Source organism: Gossypium arboreum, chromosome 5 (assembly GCF_025698485.1).
Source record: "Gossypium arboreum isolate Shixiya-1 chromosome 5, ASM2569848v2, whole genome shotgun sequence".
Lineage (NCBI taxonomy): Eukaryota > Viridiplantae > Streptophyta > Magnoliopsida > Malvales > Malvaceae > Gossypium > Gossypium arboreum.
In genome coordinates this window covers 85,879,451-85,896,658 of record NC_069074.1, presented here as the reverse complement: position 1 = coordinate 85,896,658, position 17,208 = coordinate 85,879,451, and the positions used below count along the sequence as shown (strand labels likewise).

General features: G+C 30.3%; 1 protein-coding gene across 3 annotated transcripts; it reads left to right on the top strand.

The window, feature by feature from the left end:
* Positions 1-1,725: 1,725 nt before the first annotated feature.
* LOC108459569 (uncharacterized) lies at positions 1,726-4,555 on the top strand. 3 transcript variants are annotated; one of them, XM_053027923.1, is made up of 2 exons: positions 1,726-1,941; positions 2,585-4,555. In XM_053027923.1, exons 1-2 carry the CDS (start codon positions 1,929-1,931, stop codon positions 4,294-4,296), a joined length of 1,725 nt encoding a protein of 574 aa, XP_052883883.1. In that variant the 5' UTR covers positions 1,726-1,928; the 3' UTR covers positions 4,297-4,555. The 3 variants fall into 3 exon arrangements, with proteins under 3 accessions (XP_052883883.1, XP_052883882.1, XP_017614445.1); XM_053027922.1 differs by having other exon boundaries at positions 2,126-4,555; XM_017758956.2 differs by having other exon boundaries at positions 2,123-4,555.
* Positions 4,556-17,208: the final 12,653 nt, after the last annotated feature.

Sequence of the window (17,208 nt, the reverse complement as noted above, 5' to 3'; positions counted from 1 at the left end):
GACAAATATATATATATATATATATATTAAGAGTTAAAAGCTATATTGACTTTTTATAAAGCCACTAATAACAAAATTAAAGGCTTTTTTATTTGAATAACTCAAATAATATAATTAAGTATTAAAATGACTCACTTTTTTAATTAAACACCAAAATGACTTAAAATTTACAATAAAAGTTGGTGGAGTCAAATTATATTGCGCCACCAACTTGCCACGTCGCAGAGAAAGCATAAAAATTAATTTTTTGGTGGAGCCAATTTAAATGGCGCCACCAGACACATTTATGCTTCGATTTTTTTAACTGACATGCTTTTGATTTTTTTTTTACTTTTTTTAACTTTTGTTTTTTTCATTAATTCTTTTCTTTTTAAGTTTTATATTTTTCTTATTTTATTTTATTTATTTTTGTTATTAATTTTAAAAATTTGAAATGTATATTTAAAATGTTTTATAATATATATTTTAACATTTTAAATATTATTTTTAAATTATTTTTTTAAAATTTGAATATTACTTTTTAAATATTACTTTTTAAATATTAAATATATATTTTCAATAATATAAAATATTTAAATATTTTAAAGATATGACCTTTCAAACTTATTGCTAGTTTTTAATATTTTAAATATTATTTAATTTGTTTCATAATATTTTAAATTATGATTTTTAAACTATTTTTAAAGATATTCGCTTTTAAATAAAAATAACCCAAAAATTTAATTAGTTATCAAAATGACCCATTTGTTGTAATTTGGCTCCACCAACTTTTACTGTAAATTTCAGGTCACTTTCATGTTTAATTAAAAATGAGTTATTTTGATAGTGAATTAAATTTGTATAAAAATTTTATTTAAACCTTTTAAAAGAATTTTTATAAAAATTATTTAAAAATTTAAATGTTTATTTAAACCTTTTAAAAGAATTTTTATAAAATAATATTTAAAATTTTAAAAATAATTTAAAAATATATTTTTAAAATTTATAAGAAATAATTTCAAAATATATATTTAAAATTTAAAATATATATTTAAAATTATTTTATTTTGTTTAAAAATATATTCTTAAAAATATATTTAAAATTTAAAATTTAGAAAATTAATTTCAAATATATATTGTTAAAATTTATAAGACATAATTTCAAAATATATATTTAAAATTTTAAAAATAATTTAAAATAATATTTAAAATTTTAAAAATATATATTATAAAACATTTCAAATATATATTTCAAAATTTTTAAATTTAATAACAAAAATAAATAAATAAAATAAATAAATAAAATAAAATAAGAAAAATATAGAATTTAAAAAAGAATTAAAGAAAAAACAAAAGTTAAAAAAAGTAAAAAAATCAGAAGCGTGTCAGGTCTGGTGGCGCAATTTAAATTGAATCCACCAAAAAATAGAAAATTATTTTAAAATCCCCTATTTTTTCAGAATTTGTAGTATTTCTATGATATTTATACAGGTGACGCCATTCTACATGGCTCCACAAAAAAATTAATTTTTTATGCTCCCTGTTGACGTGACAAGTTGATGGCGCCAGATAATTTGGCTCCACCAACTTTTACTGTAGATTTCAGGTCATTTTGATGTTTAATTAAAAAAGTAGATTATTTTAATACTTAATTAAATTATTTGAGTTATTTTGATAAAAAAAGCCCAAAATGAAAGAGAACAATATTCTTAAATAAGAAAGTACAAAGATTCAATTAGTAGGAAAGTATAGAAATTAAATTTTGAATTTGTGTTTCGTACCTTTAAACCAACAGCATTTGTAAGGAAACTCTAAAAATATTTGTTTAAGCGTAACGCGTTGACCTTAAAGAAGCAGACTTTTCCCATCAGTGTTAGCTAAATCGTTTCGCAGATCATAACCCAGTTAGGTGATGCGAGTGGACTCATCAGGAAGCATTAACAATCACAATGATTCCCACGAGTAAGGAACTAATTTTTCTTCCTTAGATTCTTCTTGTATATATATATTCATTATAGGTAGAAACGCAGTAAATATGAACAAAATATGTTTCTGGAAAAAATGGAAGATTTATTTTCGCAAATCATCACTAGTTAGCTGCGTAATGTTTATGAATAAGTCTTGATTGTTCCTGCATATGCAGTAGTTGGTAGCTTAATTTTGGTGAAGAAAAGCCGAAAGATGATGGAGGTATTTTCTCCCTCATTAATGAAGTTGTGGAAGGAATGGGAGCTCCGAGCAATGGTTATAACCAGCCTTGTGGTCCAAATTTTGCTAATTTCATTGGGCAAGCGCAGAAAAAGCAGTTTCGAAAGAAGGGTTAGAGCTGCTGTTTGGTGCTCCTATTTGCTGGCTGATTCTGTAGCAACTATCGGCCTTGGCATACTAACAAATGACCTGGCTGATATATATGATACGGGAGGCGCTCTTGACTTGAGCACTGAGCTTAAAGCAACGTGGGCACCCTTTCTCCTACTGCACTTGGGTGGCCCAGATGCCATTACAGCTTACTCCCTGGAAGACAATCAGCTATGGTTAAGGCACCTTTTTGGACTAATTGTCCAGACAATTGTGACGATATACATCTTCTTCATGGCATGGACAGGTTCCCTTCTCTCCAAGCTAACCATTCCAATGATTGCGGCTGGATCAATTAAGTATGCTGAGAGGACATGGACTCTGTGGAGAGCAAGCGCTGGCGAATTACGAGACTCGATGCTATCTTCTCCAGATCCTGGTCCTAATTACCCCAAGTTGATGGATGAATACAGTCTGAGGAAATTTGAGGGGTTCTTGGTGACTATAGAAGAGGTGAAGGAAGATGCGCAAGAATTGGATATAACAGCCCCTGGAAGAACAACCTCTGACCAACACAATATCATTAAAGCCACTGTGATGTTTCAGACATTCAAGCGTCTGTTTGCAGATCTCATCCTAAGCTTTAAAGACAAGGAGAAAAGCCAACATTTATTCGAGGACCCAAACATGAGCTCGGAGGATGCTTTTGATGTTGTGGCCATTGAACTAGGATTCATGTATGATTTACTATACACTAAAGCTAAGGTAAATTATACTCGTTTTGGTTTGGTTTGCCGCTTTACTACTGTCCTTCTCACCTGCCTTGCGTTGGGGCTATTCTCTAATGATGACCTGAAGAAGTATGAAAAGGCTGATGTATACATTACTTTTCTTTTGCTAGTTGTAGCTATTCTTCTGGAGATATGTGCAGCATTGTTATTACTTTGCTCAGACCAGACAAGTCATTGGTTGATTAAGAATAACAAAACTTTCATTATTAGAGTCACCAGATGTTTGACTTCCCTGTTTGATCAAAAGAGGTGGTCTGGTCGCATATCACAGTACAGCCTACTTAGCCATTGCCTGGAAGAAAGACCTGGGTTTAAAATACTCGAAAAAGTGCAGCTAATGTGGCCGCCTAGAAGTCATGTAGAGTTCAACGGATCCTTGAGAGAGACCATCTTTAGCTATGTCAAAGCGAAATTTGAAGCACAAAAGGGAAAAGTAGGTAGTAATCTTAGAGACTTGTGCCGCCAAAGGGGAAAGAGCATACTTCAAAAATATGAGGATAAATTTCCGGCTAAGCTAGAACTTGAATGGAGCATTGATGTTGACTTCGACCAGAGTATTCTTATCTGGCACATTGCTACAGATATTTGCTACAACTCAGATCTTCAAAGTGATACTAAAATTGGACAATGTCGTGAAGCAAGCCTGTTAATCTCAAACTACCTGATATACCTCCTACTCTTTTATCCTCGTATGTTGCCATCAGGAATAGGGCTTATAAGGTTTCGAGACACTGATGCTGAGGCCAGGAGGTTTTTCAAGGAAAGACAGGCATCTTCTGGTGCCAAACAAGTGAATAAAATAACCAAGTATTGCAGAAAGTTGCTCCGAGCTTGGAGGTTCTTTAAAGGACGGCTGTTTTCTTATCGCACACACCAATTAACTAGTGTGGAGAACGCTTGCAGTATGTTGGTTAAAGTGAAGACTGATGTATACCCGAGCAAAGTAAAAGGGGATCAAAGCAAATCTGTGTTGTTTGACGCTTGCAAATTGGCATCAACACTTAAAGGCATATCAGACGAAAAGGTAAAATGGGAGATGATTAGAGAAATTTGGTTAGAGATGCTAACTTATGCTGCAAGTCAATGTGGGGGAACTCAGCATGCTGATCAACTGATAAGGGGTGGAGAGCTTCTAACCCATGTTTGGCTTCTTATGGCTCATTTTGGCATAACAGAGCAGCTACAGATATCTAAAGGACATGCAAGAGCTCTGCTGAGTGCAAATTAGCACCAGGTCAATCTCAACGTTAGTCTTTCATAGTTGTTCTTAAATTTTCCATTTCAAGTTGAACAATATATATTTTTCTGTCATCCTTTTGAATAGAAACAATGCAAAATCTGTTGTCACATTAAGATAGGAGAGTACGACAGGGCATTAACCTTGGTTAATTAAGTGTCAACGAAGAGTTTCAATCACTTGTTCTCAAGGAACGTTGGCTCTTTCTTTTTCTTTTTTAATTTCGATTCTAGTGCAAGAGCTTCAAGGATGTTGGAATTTTTTTTTTCCAATTTTGTTTATAGAGCTTCAACTATGTTGGCAGTTCCTTCCTTTGTGCGACTCGTGTACCACTGTGGATCTCCTATTTGTTTATAGACCTTATCATGGCCGGGCTGGGCCGAAATGTGTGAGAGTTTGAGCAAAAATATAAGCTCGAAAAATTAGAATTGAATAAAAAATAAGGTCCATTTAAAAATGAGCCGGGCCTCAAGTAATGTATTTTTGGCCTTAAGCCCAGCCCGACCCAGCTCAGCCTGAATTCACTAAAAACAAAAAAAAATCTATTTTTTTAATATTATTTTCTTCTTGTTTTCTTCCTATTTTACTAACATTCTACTATTATGTTGCTACTATTTTATTGTTCTTGTTTGGATATTGTATAAAACTTATTTTATTGTTAATTTTGTTATTATTTTAAAGACATTTATTAATTTTGTTATTATTTTAGAGACATTTGCTTGTTAAGTTAGATCTATCTTAGTGTTATTTAAGTATATATATTTTTAAAATTTATTTTCAATTTGTTGGGAATTATTTATTTTGATGTTTTAGTATTTTGATGTATTATATCTTTTTAAAATTATATAAAATTAATATAAAATTAATATAAAAATTAATATGGGCAGGTGAGTCGGGCTCGAGTTTAGTATTTTTATCCGGATCGGGCTTGGAAAAAATTTTAGGCCCATTTTTCGAGCCGGGTTGAGCCTAGGCCTAACAAACGGGCTAAATTTTTAGTTGAGCCCGGCCTGAACCTGGCCGGCCCGACCCATGCTCACCTCTACTCATGGTTCGCTTTCAGTTTTTTTTTTATTTGTGTTAAATTGCAAAATAAAAATTTAAAGAGTAAAAGATAAATTGGTTCGAATTGACCAGATATTAGTTTGTATTGTTTGATTAAATAAATCATTAAAAAATTAAAAAAATAAAAATCAGTTTTTTTAACCTGGTTTAATTGGTTTTTATCGATTCACAGGTCAAGTGGTCTAATGCCTCTCTTTGGACTAGTACCTTGGTCAATTCTTGGTTCAAACAACCATGGCTTTATGTCCCTATACACTTCATACATTTCGAATTTAGTCCTCCTACTTTTATTTTTAAGAATTTAATCCTCTACTTTTGGATTTAAAATTTACTTTCAAATTATATATAACCATGTAATATTTTAATAGAAAAGTTAACCATATTAACTATTTAAACTAATTGATAACATTATAAAAATAAAAGACCAAATTATATTAGAAACTAAAATATAAAGACCATATCTTAAATTTAAGTATAATAAAGAGATCAAAATTAAAGTTTAACCATTTATTTATAATGAAAAAGAAAAGGGAAGAAAATAGTGTACGGGCCCAAATTTGCCCAGCCCGTTATAAACCAAAATTAAAGACAATAGAACCAAATAAAAGTCCAATATTTATCAGTCCAAGTTTTTTTACAACGAGCCCAAATTTTAAAACCCAATGGCAAACCCAATATCCTAAAAACCCAAACCCAAACTAAAACAAGCCCAAAAGGCCCGAAAACCTAAACCAAATCAGAAACCTAGGGTTTCTGAAAGCTTAGGCGCCGTTCCCCCTCACACGCCACCTCCTAGCCTGCTGCCACCGCCGTTGCCCCATGTGCGTCGTACAACTGCCACCACCAACTCCTCTGACACCTGCAAACAGATCAAAGAAGAGCATAGACAAACACAACACGCAAATAGTACGCATAGATAGTAAATGAAGCAGTGTAATCGGCTATAAAAAGCCCGAATATTATCGATGTAAGGGGGATTTTTCAAACAAAAAACATTGTATTTTTTTAACACGAAGAAGAAATAAAAAAAAAAGAAAATCAGTTTCAAAAGGTGATTTACGATTCATATTCTGTGATTTTTTTTTATTTTCCTTTTAAGATTCTTTTCAAAAACAAATAAAAGAAGAGATTCCAAAGACGCTTACCTGCTGTTTCGATCGTTGGAGGCTATTCTCCAGTTTGAATATCGGACCAAAAGGGGGTGAATGGGTCTCCTCTTGTTTTTACATGACATGGGTCGTGAGTCATAGCAGAGGTGGAGGCGTGAACGCCGGTGATACCCCTGAGTAGCCAAAAACGGCGGCTAGGGTTTGGTCTTTGGGTTCGGCTGAGAGAAAAGGGGTTGAGAGGATTTTGGGTTTTGTTTCTTAAGAGAAGGGTTAAAAATGAAAAGTGTTAAATTTTTTTTTGACTTTTATATAGCTTGCAAACGACGTCGTTTTGGAGTATAAGCTCAGGCACCCAAATGGCGCCGTATAGCCCTAGACCCGTGTGACTTGACCCGCACAGATGAAGATCCGCGTGTTTTGCATAAGGGGGTTATTTATGGATCCAGTCCCTCCGTTTTTTAGCCAGTTCGCAATCAAGTTTCATTTTATTTTAATTTGCGCCATATAATTTATTTCGGTCTTCAAGTTAGCCCAGTACGAAGTGTAGCGTTTTGGAGGGTGGGAATATTTCCCCGTATGGTCCCTCCATGTCATCTGCGCCTTTCAATGTGGTCTTCCTCTTTCTTTTTATTTCGAATTCGCCCCAAATTTTTGTTTTAAGATTCAATCTCGTTCCCTTTTAGTTATTTCGCCATTTTGTTATTAATTAATCGACTTTATTTTTATTATTAATTCTATTATTACCATTTATTATTATTACTATTATTCTCACTATTACTTATATTTTATTATTATTGTTGTTACTATTTCTATTATTGTTCTTATTTATATTATGGTTATTATTATCATTATTCCTTATTTATTATTATTATTATTGTTATTTTTATTATTGTTATTATTAATATTGGTGTTATTCTTATTCTTATTCTTATTCTTATTATTATTATTTTCTACTTTATTATTATTGTATTATTACTAGTACTATCATCATATTATTAAACTAATTAATTTTATATTGATTCGTCATATTATATATTTTTCTTTCTTCTTGTTTTTTATCTACATTATTATTACTATTATTATTGTCATTATTTTTGAACATATCATGTATTTTAAATTATTATCAATTTTAAATATTTTACATATGTTATCTCTTCTAAATCATCATTCGTAGTATTTATTTGAAATTTTTATATGTATCTTTGTACTTTAAATTAATATATATATATATATATACACACACATACTTTTTGTTTAAACAGTTTTATACATTATTTTATCTCAAATTTCTCCTTTCATATCATTTATTCTAAATATTTTATACATTATTTATGTTAAACCATCTTATATATTATCTATTTTAAGTTTTTATATGTTATTCTGTTATACCTAAAACTAACGTTTTCCCGCGTGTTTGAGTGCAATTCGTGATTTCTACACGATCTGGCACACGTCTATGTGGCTCACATGACTGTGTGTCTAGCTCGTGTGTCTCCTGAAACTTGCTCCGATTTTTCGATTTTCACTCCTTTCACTCTCAAATGCTCTTTTAAGTATAGAAACATGAATTTAAATGATTATGAGCATAAAATTCACCATTTTAAATCGAATAATCATCCAAAAACGCATTAAGAATAAGGCTAAAACATTTTACTTTTAACACTTATCAAATACTGATGGGTCAGTCAGAAATGAAGTAGGTTTTGCTACAGTAGGGTGTGTGAGATTGAAATGGGGGGGTAGATTCTTGGGCTTAACAGATATTTGAGGAATTGTTTTGTTTTCGATGCTGAATTGTGGAACATTTTAGATGGGTTGATTCTCTTAATAGATGGAATTATGATAATGTGTTGATACAAACTGATAGTCCTAAGGTGACTAAGGCCATCCAGGAGAATTCCTTCGATAGTTCCAATTCTACTTTAATCAAAAGAATTCATCAGCTTTTGTCATGATTTTGAAATTGAAGTATTTGCCACATCTCTAAAAAGTATAACTAGGATGCTAATAACCTGGTCAAATTGGTACAGAATAGAAGAAATGATTTAAGATTGTTTGAAGTTTCTTGTTGAAGGGGATGATTTAACTTATGTAGCTAATTTGTTTAGTTTCTTTTATCACCAAAAAAGACAGTACAATAAATATATTTAATCTATGTAACATACTCAAGTTATATTAAATGTTATACTAAATTATATGATTCATTTCATCGCAGGATATGATTATCAATTTCTTGAATATTTAAATCAATTTTGAGTTTATTCCTTTAAAAATTATATTGCTCAAAATTAAAAAAATACATTTAATTTTATAAATAGATATTCACATAAACACTAAACGTTTTTACTCCCCCTTCCTCTTCATCACCATCCTTAACCTATATAACTCTATATAAAAGCAAGTCCTCTGCAAAAACACCTAGGTTTCTATGCTATTTGTCGAAACCATTTTTTTGAAAAACGGAGATTGACTTGATTTTGAAAATGAAAAAGAAAAAGTGGGAGTCGCCACTAATCTTTTTTTTTATAAGGTGGGATCGGGTCACCTCGAAATTTGGTCATTTTAATAAAACATTTTGATTTACTAAAACAACGATTTTGGTCTACGAAATTTGAGAAAACAGGTTCAGGAGTCGGATACGTACAAGGAAGGATTAGTACCCTCGTAACGCCCAAAATTGGTACCTAATTGATTAATTAATGTCTTAATGTCGAAATATAAAAACTCGGAAAGAATTTAGAATACGATCCCTTTTTATGTTGATCTATATGAAGAATTTGCTTGAATAAATCGAAATGGATTCTAAAGATCTTCTTGTCCCGAAGTAATAAAATGCCACATCCAGCACGTTAGGACACAACATTTCAGACCCTCGAGAATAAGTTGGTCTTTTGATTTTCAAAACTCATGTATTGAAATTTTAAAAGGGATATTAGGTTGTTCGGTCAAATGATAAATCGAAACCCAGCACGTAAGGCATGACTTCTCGAAATTTCCAAACACAAAATATTGCCTTTATTGAAAAAATGTGGATGAAATTTTAAAGGGATATTTGATTATCTAAACAAACGAAAGATCGAAACCCAACACATTAGGGCACAATCCCTCGAATTTCTAAACATCAAACATTGTTTTTGTTTCAAGGTTTAGAAAACGCGGACGAAAATTTAAAGGGAAATTTGATTATTTAAACAAACAAAAGATCGAAACCCAACACATTAGGGCACGATCCCTCGAATCTTTAAACATCAAACTTCGCCTTTGTTTTGCAAAGTCAACCCAAAACACATTAATTTTGACTTGAAATAAAGTGGAATCATTGATTTTGGATTAACAAGTTGAAAACTACAATGCAACGATTGCAAATGACGAATAAACATGGAACAATATACATGGATAAGATACTATGCAAATGGGTAACAATAATATGAAAATACAAACGAACGAATTATAATACACAATGACAATAATCACATAACATATGTCACTTAAATACCAACATTAATAATTAAAGAATGAAATAAACTACATGAAACCTTTTAAAATAAACAATGAGACAATTTTAAATAAATAATACATAAAAACAAGTTTGAAAATAGGTATTATAAAAAAATTAACGGGAATGGTATAATACAATCTAAAATAATTAATACACAAAATGATTTTAAAATGCAACTTGAAATGAACAGTGTATATATACAAAATATATAAAAAAAGGAGGAAGCTTTCATAGAATAGTCAAGAAAATAACTCGAAAAACACCATTGAAGCCAACTTTGAAGCAGATTTCTAGCAAGATTGAAGATCTCTTTTTGATTTCTTTGAAGTTTATTATGAGTTTCTTTATTTCTTGTAGTTATACTGTCTTTTGGATGTTTTTATTTGTTATTATGAACTAACTTTCTAAATACCTTGGGGAGATAAACCCTATGATAAATTCTGTCTATTGATTTCTGTTTGAATCTTATTCTAAATTATATGTGCTTAATACTTGGTTTAATATCTTCAGACTATTAATCCATGTTTGATGTGCTTAAATCAGAGGAGGAAAAGTCCCTCTTTAAGAGTAGATCTAGCATAATTGAGTGGAGTTGCATGCAATCCTAGAAATAGGACAACATAAATCTATCGTGTTAGAGTCAAATCTAATAGGGGGATCCATAGATCGAGTTAATGCGATAATAGAGGTTTTAATTAAAAAAAATTCAATTAATCAACCTAGAGTTAGTTGCTATTACTCTCAAAAGAGATATTAGTATAATTTAGGGATTTTTATGGATCAAAATTCTAAATGAAGAAATTGTTTGATTCAGATTAATAATAATAGATGAAATCTAGATGGATTCTTTCATGGGTATTGTTTCGCTTCTTGGTTGTTAATCATTTGCTTTCCTGATTCGTTCTTTGTCATGTTCTTTCGTTAATTAATTTAATTAATTTTAGTTTTAATCAATCTCTCCAATTTTTCGGTTAAATAATAGAAAGATAGTAATTACTAGTACTTTTAGTCCTCATGGGAACGATATCTTTGCTCACTATAGCTATACTATTAATTGATAGGTGTACTTACCATAGTCAAATTTTTAATTAGCTTACAGCTGCATCAGTATTCAAATAGACCTAATTACCTGTTAAGTATGACATTGGAATCTATCTTCGGGGCTCAGTCAATATATCCCTTTTACAAGAGACATACTGTTTTGTCCAACTATAGGACACCTTAATAATTTTACTAATATTCCAAGGGACACCCTAAAAAATGAAGAGATTTCGATTCTTCTAAATGTGCCAACTAATGATCCCAAAAAGATATTGCCAATCCGCATCAGCCCTGCTAATTCTGTAAGTTTGAAACAAATCATTCCTACAAATTACCCTAATAAAACCAAGCATGCAGTTCTATTGGAATTAACTGATCCCAATATTTAGTGTAATTTATTATGCCATTTTATCGCATGAGTATGATTATCCATTAATATAATATATTGAACATACAAATTTTTCATCAATTAATGGATGAAAATTTATACTAAATCTATATTAAATTATAAGCACATGAGTATGCATGTAACAGCCAAATTTTTCAGTGGTGTCAGAAACAGTGATTCGAGATCACTAAATCCGACGAGTAAGTTTAGAAATTTTAACAAATAATAATTATAAGCCAAGCGCTAACTTAAAAGAATTATTTTTAATTAGTGAATTTTGTAATTTTAAAATAATTAATCAGGTAAATTGGGTTAAAAACGAGGTATCGAGACCTCGGATTTATAAACCGAGCCATAAATATTTTTATAAATATTTATGGAGTGTTATTAAGTTATTATTAAAGTTTCGTTAGAAATAACATTTGGTTAGTCAATTAATTAAAAAGGACTAAATTGAAAAAAGTGCGAAATTTATTAAATTGTGATTAAATAGTTTAAGTGATTAAAAAGGAGGGATTTAAAAGGCAATTGGACCCAAATTGTATGGGCTGGACGGTTGGGCGAGAAAATCAGCAAAAAAGACAAGGAGAAACAAGGGCAAAATGGGAAATTTTGCAAATTAAACATATAAAACAAGACAAATTTGAAAAATCTAGAGATATCATCATTTTTCTTCAGCAAAAACGCCGTGGAAAGTCTGAAAGCTGCTGGTTTTTCATACTTTGACATATGTGAGTTCAATTCTTGCCCTTTTCTTTGAGATTTTAATGTTTTTGTGACTTTTACAATTAGGTCCAAGTGTTTAATTCATTAGTTTTTGATTTTATGAACAAAATTAAAAGCTATAAATGATAAGTGTTGGCTGTTTATGATGAAATAAAATGAACTTGAAGCTTTTATTTTGTTGTTTGATGATTTTATCAATTAATTTCAATAGAAATTGATTTTAGGACCTAATTGTGAAAAAGTTGTGAATTAAGGTTTAGTGTTAAAATTATGATTTTCAAAGGTTGTGTAATAGTTTAGAATGATGGAATAAAATGTTAAATGAGAAAAATTAGCTTAATAGATGGGCTAATTGAACAAGGACTGAATTGTATGACCTGTGAAATTTAGAGGGAAAATGGTAATAAATATCTTGAACTAAAACAGTTTTGGACAGCAGCAGTAGGTTGACTTTGAAAAATCACCATAAATTTTAAAAATTGAATTAGAGGATGAATAATATATGAAATTAAAGCTTATTGAGTCTAGTTTCTCATAGAAGAAACGGTGTAAGCAATTGAATTGTAAATTATGAGATATAATGAATTTTGTGACATAAGGTTAGAATGAATTCGGGTTCCCCTGTTTTGAATTTGGAAAATCACCAAAAATTGAAAAAAATTAATTAGAGGCTCAAATTTATATTCTTAGAATCCTTAATGAGTTTATTTTCAATAAAAATCAACGAGAACATTATCCGAGTTCTGTATGTGATATAATTAATTTTTAATAAAGAGATGTCAGAACTGTCAGATAGTGAAACAGGGGAAATTAAATGAATAAACTATACCAATTGGCTAAACAAAAAAATTCTAAAAATTTTGTGGTGGAATAATATGTGAGTCTAGTTTCAGGAAAAATTTACGGATCTTAATTTGGAGCTCTGTAGCTCGAATTTTAAATAATTGAGTGACTATGACTCGTGTGAACAGCTTGATGTGAGCATTAATAAGAAATTGTACTTACAAGAATGTTATATACATTAAGGATGTGGAATGGAGAGGAGGAGGAGGAAAACAAATGATATTTGTTTATAAGAAAACAGTATGAGAATGATACATATCATGACATGTATATATATGATTAGTTTCAATATGATGCTTGTTGGGTATGAAGTTGGATTGAAATGTCTAAGGCAAGTATTTTATTCCGTGCATCTGAAATGTGGTATTTTATAAAGATATGATCTAGCTTTAAATATGAATGCTTGATGATTAAGCTGAAAATATTTGGTAAGATGATAATCATGGTATAAAAGTATAAGTGGTACCATAATAGACAAGGTAAAATGAGTATGAGAGACACATTTATGATGACATACAAATGCTATGTTTGTAGTTTAATTGAGAATGTTTAATCATTAAATGAATACCATGTTATATGCTTTTGATTTTGTATAAGTGTGTAAGAGATTAAGGTTGACTAAGGCTTGGAACATAGCTTAGATATTGACCACACAGGCAGAGACACGGCCGTGTGTCTCAGCCGTATATGGAACACACTTTAGGACACGGGCGTGCGATGTGGCTGTGTGCCCCTAAACTGATGATGATGTCCTAAACAAAAAGCTCCATGGACAAGGGACACGAGCATGTCCCAAGCCACACGGGCGTGTGGAATCCACACGGCCTAATCACACTGGCGTATGGGTACTGTTCACAAGTAAATTTTTTTAAAAAAAAATTAAAAAATTAAGCGAAAAATTTTATGAGAAATCAGTTGAGCTCCGACTTGATTTTAATGTTCATGTTGGGCTTCGAGGGCCCAAATAAAGGTCGATATATATATATATATATATATATATATATATATATATATGATCTCAGAAAATGAATAGTAATGTTTCGATTAATCTGTAAATGTTCTGTATGTACTGGTACCACTCTGTAACCCTGTTTCGGTGACGGATACAGGTTAGGGGTGTTACAATGCAAATGTTAATTCATAATGTCCTTTTACAATTAATGGATAGTTACTGAAACTGATATAATAATTACATAAGATCTTTTCTGAAAATTTTTAAAAGGGTATAAATAGAGGGTCTTATTTGAGAAATTTTTGAAATGGTATTTTGTAATTTTCCTCTTTGCATTTCATTTGAATATAAAACATTTTCTTCCATACCATTCTATTCTTTCATTTTCTTAAAGATAAAGTTTTAACTTGTTTTTATTTTCTTCCATATAATTATATTCTTTCAATTAAGTTCTTGTATTAAATTTGCACCCAATTAAGTCTCTCGTTAACCAAACTAATCAATTAAGCCCCCTCTTGGGTTAATGGTTTTTTTCATTGACCACGTTGACCATTAAAATAAATTGACGAACTAACCAGAGGGTGGCATATGGCAGCTTCTGGTTTAATCTAATATTTTCTCATAAAAATAATTAAAAATCATAAAAAAATATTAAAAAAATCAGAAAAAATAACCCTAGTCCTAGTAAGGGTATGCCGCTACCCTTTTGTATTCTATTTGTAGTGAAATATTTTATTTTCTATTAAAATATTATTATTTCAATAATCCTTATTCAAACAGAACTCTTGTATCATTTCTCTATAAATAGAAGCTATGACTAAACCTATTGACATAACTTTTGAGCATCGATATTCTGTCGAAAAATAGAGAAATTTTATTTTAAACAATAAATTTTATTTTTAAGGAAATACTCATAGTTTTCGATTTATAGAGAGAATTAAGTTTCTAACTAAAATTTATGTAAATTTTACATTTTGTGCGCTAGTTCGATTTGTTTGAGGTCACATTCAAAGTGATCCGGAGTTTGAGGATAGCGGGGAATATCGATTGATTGAAAACTAGGAAACGACCTAGACCACCTTCGTACAAAGCACATGTATGATTTTAGTTAAATGCCTATTACTATAAATATCACAAGACTTACTATAAATATCACAAGACTCAATTTTAAGAAAAAAATTAAACTTTTGTAGTGCCTAGAAATACTGTTTTCTAAATTGATTTTTCCAACAATGATTGGTCCTTGAGAAAAACTTAGATTTACTCCTTTGAGTCCTTTTTGCATGCATCATTTCTCTCTTTCTAAAAACGATTCATCCTCAAATCTGAAACATTGAAAGGAGTTAAGTTACAAACATCAAAAGATGCACAACATTATACTTGTTGGGCAAGTCAACCTTTTATGCATGGCCATTAATTCTCTAGATGACTTGGATTAGACAATCCTTTAACGACCCAAAATTCAGTAGTGTAAAAAAATACAGTCTTAATTAAGGCCTAGGGACTAAATTGTAAATGTTCATTGCTATAAAGTTTTAATTAAAAAAAAGCTTGGGGACTAAGATAGAAATTATCCAAATGACCAAAATTGTAAATAAACCATTAATAAATAATATATAGCGGATGATGATGGTGGAAATCACTAAATTTGTTTAGTAGTTAATTCAAGTATAATAAACCTTAATTAAGTTAATTAAATTAGATTAATCAAAGTTTAATTAAAGTAGAAATAACAAATAGTGGAAGATGAAAGCATTTTATCATCCTTCTCATTCCGTACCGTCCTCCGTTGAAGAAGAAAAGTAAGAAAACTCTCAAACTTCCAGTCATTAATCAAGTAAGGTCCTTAAACCATTTTTCTTTGATTTTTATAGATTTATGATCATGGAAGCTTGATTTAGATAGCCCATGAGCCAATTTGTTCAATTCTGAAATTTAGGTAAGTTGTCATTGTTGAGAAATTGAAGAAATAGACTTAAAAATGATAGAAATTAAGCTTAGATTATGAAAATGACTAAATTGTAAAGCTTAATAAGCCTGGTTGTTAGTTTTGTTGCATTAGGGTCCAAATTGAATAAATTGAAAACCTATTATGAAATTATGCTAGAAATAGAAAGTATGGTTCCCTAATGAGTGAATGTGAAATTAGAGTTTGATTCGAAGCTATATATTGAAAAATATGCTTATCCCAACTTTAGGAACTAAATTGAATAAAATGCAAAATATGCTTAGCTTTGTATTTGTGTAACAGCTCGTTTTTAGGTCAAATCAGAACAGTGGTTTCAGGGCCACAAATCCGAAGTCAAAATATTTATTTTAAAATTTTAATAAGGTTTAAAGCATGATAGATTATTTATGTGAAAGTTTCGTAAAGAAATTTTATTGTTTAAATGCTCAATTCGGTAAAAAGGACTAAATCGCGTAACGCATAAAAGTTGAATTCTATTATTAAAAGTGTTTAATTGCTATGGTTTGTTAAAATAGGAGTCTTGCATGTCAATTATACCTTAAATGGAGTTAGTGGTAGTTAGTGGCTTGGTATATATGTGATTATTAAAATTCATTGAGGTTAAATTGGTAAATAAGTTATCTAAGTTAACAAAAATAAAATAAAACAAAAAAAAAGACGTAATTTCATCATATTTTCTTCCTCATAACCGAATATTGAAAGAAAAAGAAGTCAAGGAAGAAACATTAGGGTTCAGTACCTATTTGGCTTGATTGAGGTACGGTTTGAACTCAGTTTTTTGATGATTTTTATGTTTTTGAGCTCGTTGCTTTGTACTCTAGCTAGTCCGTACCTTAATTTTTGAATTTGGTCATGATTTTGCAATGTGCCATTGTTTAATATTTGAGTTCTTGAAAGTTTAATGATAGATTATGGAAGCTTGATGATAGTTATACAAGTTTTATAAAGTGACTTTTGACAAAAATGAGAATTGAGGATTAAATTGTGAAAGATAGAGATGTTGTAGTTAGTAATGTGAAGAAAATGGAAATATGGGCTGCTATAAGGTTATATGAAATTCGGCTATCCATGGGTTAAGGGTAAATTGCACAAATTTGCCATTTTGTATATAAAGGGCTAAATTGCAAAGTAGTCAAAAGTATAGGGGTAAATTTGTAATTTGGCCAAAAATGAATGTTTTCGGCTAATTTGATTTGAACGAAAGTTTGAATGAGTTAATTTGATATTATAGATAATGATTAGCAAATACCGGAATTAGATTAGGGGAAACGAAAGGTTGACGAGTAGTCGACAGTTATCTAAGCAACTCGA